Source organism: Taudactylus pleione, unplaced genomic scaffold (genome assembly GCF_031769625.1).
Source record: "Taudactylus pleione unplaced genomic scaffold, aTauple2 ptg000400l, whole genome shotgun sequence".
Classification (NCBI taxonomy): domain Eukaryota; kingdom Metazoa; phylum Chordata; class Amphibia; order Anura; family Myobatrachidae; genus Taudactylus; species Taudactylus pleione.
Window position 1 is genome coordinate 3,385,637 of NW_028284802.1, and position 11,816 is coordinate 3,397,452.

The 11,816-nt window shown below is 40.6% G+C and overlaps 1 protein-coding gene across 3 annotated transcripts in view; it reads right to left on the reverse strand.

Moving 5' to 3' along the window:
* The window catches only part of LOC148506526 (major histocompatibility complex class I-related protein 1-like), a 185,481-nt gene extending 174,607 nt beyond the window's left edge, over positions 1-10,874 (reverse strand). For all 3 annotated transcript variants that reach the window (XM_088446659.1, XM_088446658.1, XM_088446660.1), the window contains exon 1: positions 10,756-10,874. In XM_088446659.1, the coding sequence (XP_088302785.1) occupies positions 10,756-10,852 (97 nt within the window). In that variant the 5' untranslated portion in view covers positions 10,853-10,874. The remainder of the gene's footprint in view (positions 1-10,755) is intronic.
* Positions 10,875-11,816: the final 942 nt, after the last annotated feature.

Here is an 11,816-nt window from a genome sequence, read left to right on the forward strand (position 1 = left end):
AAGATGTGAATAAGAGGCTGGAGCTGTAATAAGAGGTGAATAAGAAGCTGGAGCAGGAATATGAAGTGAATAAGAAGCTGGAGCAGGAATAAGACGTGAATAAGTAGCTGGAGCAGGAATAAGAAGCGAATAAGAAGCTGGAGCAGGAATAAGAAGCGAAAAAGAAGCTGGAGCAAGAATAAGAAGTGAATAAGAAGCTGGAGCAGTAATAAGAAGGGAATAAGAAGCTGGAGCAGTAATAAGAAGGGAATAAGAGGCTGGAGCAGTAATAAGTGAATAAGAAGCTGGAGCAGGAATAAGAGGAGAATAAGAAGCTGGAGCAGGAATAAGTGAATAAGAACCTGGAGCAGGAATAAGAAGTGAATAAGAAGCTGGATCAGTAATAAGAAGTGAATAAAAAGCTGGAGCATAAATAAGAAGTGAATAAGAAGCTGGAGCAGGAATAAGGAGTGAATAAGAAGCTGGAGCAGGAATATGAAGTGAATGAGAAGCTGGAGCAGGAATAAGAAGCGAATAAGAAGCTGGAGCAGGAATAAGAAGTGAATAAGAAGCTGGATCAGTAATAAGAAGTGAATAAGAAGCTGGAGCATAAATAAGAAGTGAATAACAAGCTGGAGCAGGAATAAGAAGGGAATAAGAAGCTGGAGCAGGAATAAGAAGTGAATAAGAAGCTGGATCAGTAACAAGAAGTGAATAAGAAGCTGGAGCATAAATTAGAAGCGAATAAGAAGCTGGAGCAGGAATAAGAAGTGAATAAGAAGCTGGAGCATAAATAAGAAGCGAATAAGAAGCTGGAGCAGGAATAAGAAGCTGGAGCAGGAATAAGAAGTGAAAAAGAAGCTGGATCAGTAATAAGAAGTGAATAAGAAGCTGGAGCATAAATAAGAAGTGAATAAGAAGCTGGAGCAGGAATAAGAAGGGAATAATAAGCTGGAGCATAAATAAGAAGCGAATAAGAAGCTGGAGCAGGAATAAGAAGCGAATAAGAAGCTGGAGCAGGAATAAGAAGCGAATAAGAAGCTGGAGCAGGAATAAGAAGCGAATAAGAGGCTGGAGCAGGAATAAGAAGCAAATAAGAAGCTGGAGCAGGAATAAGAAGCGAATAAGAAGCTGGACCAGGAAAAAGAAGCGAATAAGAAGCTGGAGCAGGAATAAGAAGTGAATAAAAAGCTGGAGCAGGAATAAGAAGTGAATAAGAAGCTGGAGCAGGAATAAGAAGTGAATAAGAAGCTGGATCAGGAATAAGATGTGAATAAGAGGCTGGAGCTGTAATAAGAGGTGAATAAGAAGCTGGAGAGCAGGAATAAGAAGTGAATAAGAAGCTGGAGCAGGAATAAGAAGCGAATAAGAAGCTGGAGCAGGAATAAGAAGCGAATAAGAAGCTGGAGCAGGAATAAGAAGCTGAAGCAGGAATAAGATGTGAATAAGAAGCTGGAGCAGTAATAAGAAGGGAATAAGATGCTGGAGCAGTAATAAGAAGGGAATAAGAGGCTGGAGCAGTAATAAGTGAATAAGAAGCTGGAGCAGGAATAAGAAGCTGGAGCAGGAATAAGAAGTGAATAAGAAGCTGGAGCAGGAATAACAGGAGAATAAGTAGCTGGAGCAGGAATAAGAAGTGAATAAGAAGCTGGATCAGTAATAAGAAGTGAATAAGAAGCTGGAGCATAAATAAGAAGTGAATAACAAGCTGGAGCAGGAATAAGAAGGGAATAAGAAGCTGGAGCAGGAATAAGAAGTGAATAAGAAGCTGGATCAGTAATAAGAAGTGAATAAGAAGCTGGAGCATAAATAAGAAGCGAATAAGAAGCTGGAGCAGGAATAAGAAGCGAATAAGAAGCTGGACCATAAATAAGAAGCGAATAAGAAGCTGGAGCTGGAATTAGAAGCGAATAAAATGCTGGAGCAGGAATAAGAAGCGAATAAGAAGCTGGAGCAGGAATAAGAAGCGAATAAGAAGCTGGAGCAGGAATAAGAAGTGAATAAGAAGCTGGAGCAGGAATAAGAAGCGAATAAGAAGCTGGAGCAGGAATAAGATGTGAATAAGAAGCTGGAGCAGGATTAAGAAGTGAATAAGAAGCTGGAGCAGGAATAAGAAGTGAATAAGAAGCTGGAGCAGGAATAAGAAGTGAATAAGAAGCTGGAGCAGGAATAAGATGTGAATAAGAGGCTGGAGCTGTAATAAGAGGTGAATAAGAAGCTGGAGCAGGAATAAGAAGTGAATAAGAAGCTGGAGCAGGAATAAGACGTGAATAAGTAGCTGGAGCAGGAATAAGAAGTGAATAAGAAGCTGGAGCAGGAATAAGAAGCGAATAAGAAGCTGGAGCAGGAATAAGAAGGGAATAAGAAGCTGGAGCAGTAATAAGAAGGGAATAAGAAGCTGGAGCAGTAATAAGAAGGGAATAAGAGGCTGGAGCAGTAATAAGTGAATAAGAAGCTGGAGCAGGAATAAGAAGCTGGAGCAGGAATAAGAGGAGAATAAGAAGCTGGAGCAGGAATAAGAGGAGAATAAAAAGCTGGAGCAGGAATAAGTGAATAAGAAGCTGGAGCAGGAATAAGAAGTGAATAAGAAGCTGGATCAGTAATAAGAAGTGAATAAAAAGCTGGAGCATAAATAAGAAGTGAATAAAAAGCTGGAGCAGGAATAAGAAATGAATAAGAAGCTGGAGCAGGAATAAGAAGTGAATGAGAAGCTGGAGCAGGAATAAGAAGCTGGAGCAGGAATAAGAAGTGAATAAGAAGCTGGATCAGTAATAAGAAGTGAATAAGAAGCTGGAGCATAAATAAGAAGTGAATAACAAGCTGGAGCAGGAATAAGAAGGGAATAAGAAGCTGGAGCAGGAATCAGAAGTGAATAAGAAGCTGGATCAGTAACAAGAAGTGAATAAGAAGCTGGAGCATAAATTAGAAGCGAATAAGAAGCTGGAGCAGGAATAAGAAGTGAATAAGAAGCTGGAGCATAAATAAGAAGCGAATAAGAAGCTGGAGCAGGAATAAAAAGTGAAAAAGAAGCTGGATCAGTAATAAGAAGTGAATAAGAAGCTGGAGCATAAATAAGAAGTGAATAAGAAGCTGGAGCAGGAATAAGAATTGAATAATAAGCTGGAGCATAAATAAGAAGTGAATAAGAAGCTGTAGCAGGAATAAGAAGCGAATAAGAAGCTGGAGCAGGAATAAGAAGCGAATAAGAAGCTGGAGCAGGAATAAGAAGTGAATAAGAAGCTGGAGGAGGAATAAGAGGTGAATAAGAAACTGGAGCAGGAATAAGAAGTGAATAAGCAGCTGGAGCAGGAATAAGAGGTGAATATGGAGCTGGAGCAGGAATAAGAAGCGAATAAGAAGCTGGAGCAGGAATAAGATGTAAATAAGAAGCTGGAGCAGTAATAAGAAGTGAATAAGCAGCTGGAGCAGGAATAAGAAGGGAATAAGAAGCTGGAGCAGTAATAAGAAGGGAATAAGAGGCTGGAGCAGGAATAAGAAGTGAATAAGAAGCTGGAGCAGTAATAAGAAGGGAATAAGAGACTGGAGCAGGAATAAGATGTGAATAAGAAGCTGGAGCAGGAATAAGAAGCGAATAAGAAGCTGGAGCAGTAATAAGAAGGGAATAAGAAGCTGGAGCAGGAATAAGAAGTGAATAAGAAGCTGGAGCAGGAATAAGAAGTGAATAAGAAGCTGGAGCAGGAATAAGAAGCTGGAGCAGGAATAAGAAGTGAATAAGAAGCTGGAGCAGGAATAAGAAGTGAATTAGAGGCTGGAGCTGTAATAAGAGGTGAATAAGAAACTGGAGCAGGAATAAGAAGTGAATAAGAAGATGGAGCAGGAATAAGAAGCAAATAAGAAGCTGGAGAAGGAATAAGATGTGAATAAGAAGCTGGAGCAGGAATAAGATGTGAATAAGAGGCTGGAGCTGTAATAAGAGGTGAATAAGAAACTGGAGCAGGAATAAGAAGTGAATAAGAAGCTGGAGTAGGAATAAGAGGTGAATAAGGAGCTGGAGCAGGAATAAGAAGCGAATAAGAAGCTGGAGCAGGAATAAGAAGCGAATAAGAAGCTGGAGCAGGAATAAGAAGTGAATAAGAAGCTGGAGCAGGAATAAGAGGTGAATAAGAAACTGGAGCAGGAATAAGAAGTGAATAAGCAGCTGGAGCAGGAATAAGAGGTGAATAAGGAGCTGGAGCAGGAATAAGAAGCGAATAAGAAGCTGGAGCAGGAATAAGATGTGAATAAGAAGCTGGAGCAGTAATAAGAAGTGAATAAGCAGCTGGAGCAGGAATAAGAAGTGAATAAGAAGCTGGATCAGGAATAAGATGTGAATAAGAGGCTGGAGCTGTAATAAGAGGTGAATAAGAAGCTGGAGCAGGAATAAGAAGTGAATAAGAAGCTGGAGCAGGAATAAGAAGCGAATAAGAAGCTGGAGCAGGAATAAGAAGCGAATAAGAAGCTGGAGCAGGAATAAGAAGCGAATAAGAAGCTGAAGCAGGAATAAGATGTGAATAAGAAGCTGGAGCAGTAATAAGAAGGGAATAAGAGGCTGGAGCATTAATAAGTGAATAAGAAGCTGGAGCAGGAATAAGAAGCTGGAGCAGGAATAAGAAGTGAATAAGAAGCTGGAGCAGGAATAACAGGAGAATAAGTAGCTGGAGCAGGAATAAGAAGTGAATAAGAAGCTGGATCAGTAATAAGAAGTGAATAAGAAGCTGGAGCATAAATAAGAAGTGAATAACAAGCTGGAGCAGGAATAAGATTGGAATAAGAAGCTGGAGCAGGAATAAGAAGTGAATAAGAAGCTGGATCAGTAATAAGAAGTGAATAAGAAGCTGGAGCATAAATAAGAAGCGAATAAGAAGCTGGAGCAGGAATAAGAAGCGAATAAGAAGCTGGACCATAAATAAGAAGTGAATAAGAAGCTGGAGCAGGAATAAGAAGCGAATAAAATGCTGGAGCAGGAATAAGAAGCGAATAAGAAGCTGGAGCAGGAATAAGAAGCGAATAAGAAGCTGGAGCAGGAATAAGAAGCGAATAAGAAGCTGGAGCAGGAATAAGAAGCGAATAAGAAGCTGGAGCAGGAATAAGATGTGAATAAGAAGCTGGAGCAGGATTAAGAAGTGAATAAGAAGCTGGAGCAGGAATAAGAAGTGAATAAGAAGCTGGAGCAGGAATAAGAAGTGAATAAGAAGCTGGAGCAGGAATAAGATGTGAATAAGAGGCTGGAGCTGTAATAAGAGGTGAATAAGAAGCTGGAGCAGGAATAAGAAGTGAATAAGAAGCTGGAGCAGGAATAAGATGTGAATAAGAAGCTGGAGCAGGATTAAGAAGTGAATAAGAAGCTGGAGCAGGAATAAGAAGTGAATAAGAAGCTGGAGCAGGAATAAGAAGTGAATAAGAAGCTGGAGCAGGAATAAGATGTGAATAAGAGGCTGGAGCTGTAATAAGAGGTGAATAAGAAGCTGGAGCAGGAATAAGAAGTGAATAAGAAGCTGGAGCAGGAATAAGACGTGAATAAGTAGCTGGAGCAGGAATAAGAAGTGAATAAGAAGCTGGAGCAGGAATAAGAAGCGAATAAGAAGCTGGAGCAGGAATAAGAAGGGAATAAGAAGCTGGAGCAGGAATAAGATGTGAATAAGAGGCTGGAGCTGTAATAAGAGGTGAATAAGAAGCTGGAGCAGGAATAAGAAGTGAATAAGAAGCTGGAGCAGGAATAAGACGTGAATAAGTAGCTGGAGCAGGAATAAGAAGTGAATAAGAAGCTGGAGCAGGAATAAGAAGCGAATAAGAAGCTGGAGCAGGAATAAGAAGGGAATAAGAAGCTGGAGCAGTAATAAGAAGGGAATAAGAAGCTGGAGCAGTAATAAGAAGGGAATAAGAGGCTGGAGCAGTAATAAGTGAATAAGAAGCTGGAGCAGGAATAAGAAGCTGGAGCAGGAATAAGAGGAGAATAAGAAGCTGGAGCAGGAATAAGTGAATAAGAAGCTGGAGCAGGAATAAGAAGTGAATAAGAAGCTGGATCAGTAATAAGAAGTGAATAAAAAGCTGGAGCATAAATAAGAAGTGAATAAAAAGCTGGAGCAGGAATAAGAAGTGAATAAGAAGCTGGAGCAGGAATAAGAAGTGAATGAGAAGCTGGAGCAGGAATAAGAAGCTGGAGCAGGAATAAGAAGTGAATAAGAAGCTGGATCAGTAATAAGAAGTGAATAAGAAGCTGGAGCATAAATAAGAAGTGAATAACAAGCTGGAGCAGGAATAAGAAGGGAATAAGAAGCTGGAGCAGGAATCAGAAGTGAATAAGAAGCGGGATCAGTAACAAGAAGTGAATAAGAAGCTGGAGCAAAAATTAGAAGCGAATAAGAAGCTGGAGCAGGAATAAGAAGTGAATAAGAAGCTGGAGCATAAATAAGAAGCGAATAAGAAGCTGGAGCAGGAATAAAAAGTGAAAAAGAAGCTGGATCAGTAATAAGAAGTGAATAAGAAGCTGGAGCATAAATAAGAAGTGAATAAGAAGCTGGAGCAGGAATAAGAATTGAATAATAAGCTGGAGCATAAATAAGAAGTGAATAAGAAGCTGGAGCAGGAATAAGAAGCGAATAAGAAGCTGGAGCAGGAATAAGAAGCGAATAAGAAGCTGGAGCAGGAATAAGAAGTGAATAAGAAGCTGGAGCAGTAATAAGAGGTGAATAAGAAACTGGAGCAGGAATAAGAAGTGAATAAGCAGCTGGAGCAGGAATAAGAGGTGAATATTGAGCTGGAGCAGGAATAAGAAGCGAATAAGAAGCTGGAGCAGGAATAAGATGTAAATAAGAAGCTGGAGCAGTAATAAGAAGTGAATAAGCAGCTGGAGCAGGAATAAGAAGGGAATAAGAAGCTGGAGCAGTAATAAGAAGGGAATAAGAGGCTGGAGCAGGAATAAGAAGTGAATAAGAAGCTGGAGCAGTAATAAGAAGGGAATAAGAGACTGGAGCAGGAATAAGATGTGAATAAGAAGCTGGAGCAGGAATAAGAAGCGAATAAGAAGCTGGAGCAGTAATAAGAAGGGAATAAGAAGCTGGAGCAGGAATAAGAAGTGAATAAGAAGCTGGAGCAGGAATAAGAAGTGAATAAGAAGCTGGAGCAGGAATAAGAAGCTGGAGCAGGAATAAGAAGTGAATAAGAAGCTGGAGCAGGAATAAGAAGTGAATTAGAGGCTGGAGCTGTAATAAGAGGTGAATAAGAAACTGGAGCAGGAATAAGAAGTGAATAAGAAGATGGAGCAGGAATAAGAAGCAAATAAGAAGCTGGAGCAGGAATAAGATGTGAATAAGAAGCTGGAGCAGGAATAAGATGTGAATAAGAGGCTGGAGCTGTAATAAGAGGTGAATAAGAAACTGGAGCAGGAATAAGAAGTGAATAAGAAGCTGGAGTAGGAATAAGAGGTGAATAAGGAGCTGGAGCAGGAATAAGAAGCGAATAAGAAGCTGGAGCAGGAATAAGAAGCGAATAAGAAGCTGGAGCAGGAATAAGAAGTGAATAAGAAGCTGGAGCAGGAATAAGAGGTGAATAAGAAACTGGAGCAGGAATAAGAAGTGAATAAGCAGCTGGAGCAGGAATAAGAGGTGAATAAGGAGCTGGAGCAGGAATAAGAAGCGAATAAGAAGCTGGAGCAGGAATAAGATGTGAATAAGAAGCTGGAGCAGTAATAAGAAGGGAATAAGAGGCTGGAGCATTAATAAGTGAATAAGAAGCTGGAGCAGGAATAAGAAGCTGGAGCAGGAATAAGAAGTGAATAAGAAGCTGGAGCAGGAATAACAGGAGAATAAGTAGCTGGAGCAGGAATAAGAAGTGAATAAGAAGCTGGATCAGTAATAAGTGAATAAGAAGCTGGAGCATAAATAAGAAGTGAATAACAAGCTGGAGCAGGAATAAGAAGGGAATAAGAAGCTGGAGCAGGAATAAGAAGTGAATAAGAAGCTGGATCAGTAATAAGAAGTGAATAAGAAGCTGGAGCATAAATAAGAAGCGAATAAGAAGCTGAAGCAGGAATAAGAAGCGAATAAGAAGCTGGACCATAAATAAGAAGTGAATAAGAAGCTGGAGCAGGAATAAGAAGCGAATAAAATGCTGGAGCAGGAATAAGAAGCGAATAAGAAGCTGGAGCAGGAATAAGAAGCGAATAAGAAGCTGGAGCAGGAATAAGAAGCGAATAAGAAGCTGGAGCAGGAATAAGAAGCGAATAAGAAGCTGGAGCAGGAATAAGATGTGAATAAGAAGCTGGAGCAGGATTAAGAAGTGAATAAGAAGCTGGAGCAGGAATAAGAAGTGAATAAGAAGCTGGAGCAGGAATAAGAAGTGAATAAGAAGCTGGAGCAGGAATAAGATGTGAATAAGAGGCTGGAGCTGTAATAAGAGGTGAATAAGAAGCTGGAGCAGGAATAAGAAGTGAATAAGAAGCTGGAGCAGGAATAAGACGTGAATAAGTAGCTGGAGCAGGAATAAGAAGCGAATAAGAAGCTGGAGCAGGAATAAGAAGTGAATAAGAAGCTGGAGCAGGAATAAGAGGTGAATAAGAAACTGGAGCAGGAATAAGAAGTGAATAAGCAGCTGGAGCAGGAATAAGAGGTGAATATGGAGCTGGAGCAGGAATAAGAAGCGAATAAGAAGCTGGAGCAGGAATAAGATGTAAATAAGAAGCTGGAGCAGTAATAAGAAGTGAATAAGCAGCTGGAGCAGGAATAAGAAGGGAATAAGAAGCTGGAGCAGTAATAAGAAGGGAATAAGAGGCTGGAGCAGGAATAAGAAGTGAATAAGAAGCTGGAGCAGTAATAAGAAGGGAATAAGAGACTGGAGCAGGAATAAGATGTGAATAAGAAGCTGGAGCAGGAATAAGAAGCGAATAAGAAGCTGGAGCAGTAATAAGAAGGGAATAAGAAGCTGGAGCAGGAATAAGAAGTGAATAAGAAGCTGGAGCAGGAATAAGAAGTGAATAAGAAGCTGGAGCAGGAATAAGAAGCTGGAGCAGGAATAAGAAGTGAATAAGAAGCTGGAGCAGGAATAAGAAGTGAATTAGAGGCTGGAGCTGTAATAAGAGGTGAATAAGAAACTGGAGCAGGAATAAGAAGTGAATAAGAAGATGGAGCAGGAATAAGAAGCAAATAAGAAGCTGGAGCAGGAATAAGATGTGAATAAGAAGCTGGAGCAGGAATAAGATGTGAATAAGAGGCTGGAGCTGTAATAAGAGGTGAATAAGAAACTGGAGCAGGAATAAGAAGTGAATAAGAAGCTGGAGTAGGAATAAGAGGTGAATAAGGAGCTGGAGCAGGAATAAGAAGCGAATAAGAAGCTGGAGCAGGAATAAGAAGCGAATAAGAAGCTGGAGCAGGAATAAGAAGTGAATAAGAAGCTGGAGCAGGAATAAGAGGTGAATAAGAAACTGGAGCAGGAATAAGAAGTGAATAAGCAGCTGGAGCAGGAATAAGAGGTGAATAAGGAGCTGGAGCAGGAATAAGAAGCGAATATGAAGCTGGAGCAGGAATAAGATGTGAATAAGAAGCTGGAGCAGTAATAAGAAGTGAATAAGCAGCTGGAGCAGGAATAAGAAGGGAATAAGAAGCTGGAGCAATAATAAGAAGGGAATAAGAGGCTGGAGCAGGAATAAGAAGTGAATAAGAAGCTGGAGCAGTAATAAGAAGGGAATAAGAGACTGGAGCAGGAATAAGATGTGAATAAGAAGCTGGAGCAGTAATAAGAAGGGAATAAGAAGCTGGAGCAGGAATAAGAAGTGAATAAGAAGCTGGAGCAGGAATAAGAAGTGAATAAGAAGCTGGAGCAGGAATAAGAAGCTGGAGCAGGAATAAGAAGTGAATAAGAAGCTGGAGCAGGAATAAGAAGTGAATAAGAGGCTGGAGCTGTAATAAGAAGGGAATAAGAAGCTGGAGCAGTAATAAGAAGCGAATAAGAAGCTGGAGCAGGAATAAGAAGCGAATAAGAAGCTGGAGCAGGAATAAGAAGTGAATAAGAAGCTGGAGCAGTAATAAGAAGGGAATAATAAAATCTGGAGCAGTAATAAGTGAATAAGAAGCTGGAGCAGGAATAAGAGGAGAATAAGAAGCTGGAGCAGGAATAAGTGAATAAGAAGCTGGAGCAGGAATAAGAAGTGAAAATGAAGCTGGAGCAGGAATAAGAAGTGAATAAGAAGCTGGAGCAGGAATAAGAAGTGAATAAGAAGCTGGAGCAGGAATAAGAAGCGAATAAGAAGCTGGAGCAGGAATAAGAAGTGAATAAGAAGCTGTATCAGTAATAAGAAGTGAATAAGAAGCTGGAGCATAAATAAGAAGTGAATAAGAAGCTGGAGCAGGAATAAGAAGTGAATAAGAAGCTGGAGCAGGAATAAGAAGTGAATAAGAAGCTGGAGCAGGAATAAGAAGTGAATTAGAAGCTGGAGCAGGAATAAGAAGTGAATAAGAAGCTGGAGCAGGAATAAGAAGTGAATAAGAAGCTGGAGCAGGAATAAGAAGTGAATAAGATGCTGGAGCAGGAATAAGAAGTGAATAAGAAACTGGAGCAGGAATAAGAAGTGAATAAGTAGCTGACCAGTCTCGTCAGGTCAGTATGAATCTGGATAATGTTGACAAATAATAGATCATGCATCTTATCTCCATACGATTATGAATGAGCAGACTCACTACCTTTGTATGACCAAATGTCACTTAATCTGCCAGAAACATCAGTTACACAGAGAAGCCAGAATATCAGGAGCTTATTATAACATATTGCAAAGTAATCACTTACCTGCTGTATTTACCGCTGATAACTGAAGACAGATAGCAAATAAAATCAGCAGAGTCTTAGTGTAATTCAGCAATCGCCGCAGACTTGTTTTTATCATGACTTGCAGAGTTTAATCTGTACTATTCCTGTTTTTTTCAGTCTGCAGTCCTGCCCTTTAATGGTGTGTTCAGTGTATGACAAGCAGCGGGTAGGAGGGCCAGTGTTACTAGCTTTCAATTTCTGATAAACTCGTTTCTTACTTTCAGTTTTGTCTTGTGTTTTAGAGCACAGCAGCCAGTGCTAGGGAAAGTTATAAGTTGCTCATATTCCTGGCAGAGGGGCTGGAACTGTTCCTATTGCAAAAAATGTAAATATTAGCAGCAACAGAGTTCTCATACAGACTGTAGAGGTTCGGAACGTAATAGATTAAAAATAATAGTCGGGAGCTGATTGGCTGGAGCACCATTTATCATACGCAACAAGTTTTATCACTCGTCGTTGTGAGTGATAAAACTCGTTGATAAATGGGGCCCTTAGTGCTGGATTTGACAATGATTTATTTTAGGTATTTGAGATAACTAATTCCCTCTTCATGAATCTAGTTCTGGAGCTATCCTACAAGGACACCGACGTTCTCGCAATTGAGTGATTTTTTGCTACTGCGCATGCGCGAAATGTAGAGGAAAGTCTCACTGCACACGCAAGAGCCGTCACTTTACACGGAATTCGCAATGTCCTGAGCAGACCACTGCGATCCATGGGCGTTCCTGGGTGGGGTCAGAGAGATGGCCGTAAGTGTTAGTAACAGGAGGCCGGTGATTGGGCGTGTTATGGGAGTTACTGGGGTATACCTGTGCTTCAACTGCGTTCCCAATTGCATAACCACAGTGCGCTCAGCCCCCGGAGGATCTGCACACAAGGCAGGTAGGGGAAGTGGGTGTAGCAGCATTTGCTCAGTCCATCACACACTATATCAGACGGGGAGGCTGTTAGCCGGCATTAGCATTATTTTCGCAAATAAATTGAGTGCGCAATCGCGTCTGCGAGTATTGGACCTGATTCAGACCCGGTTGCTAGGAGCG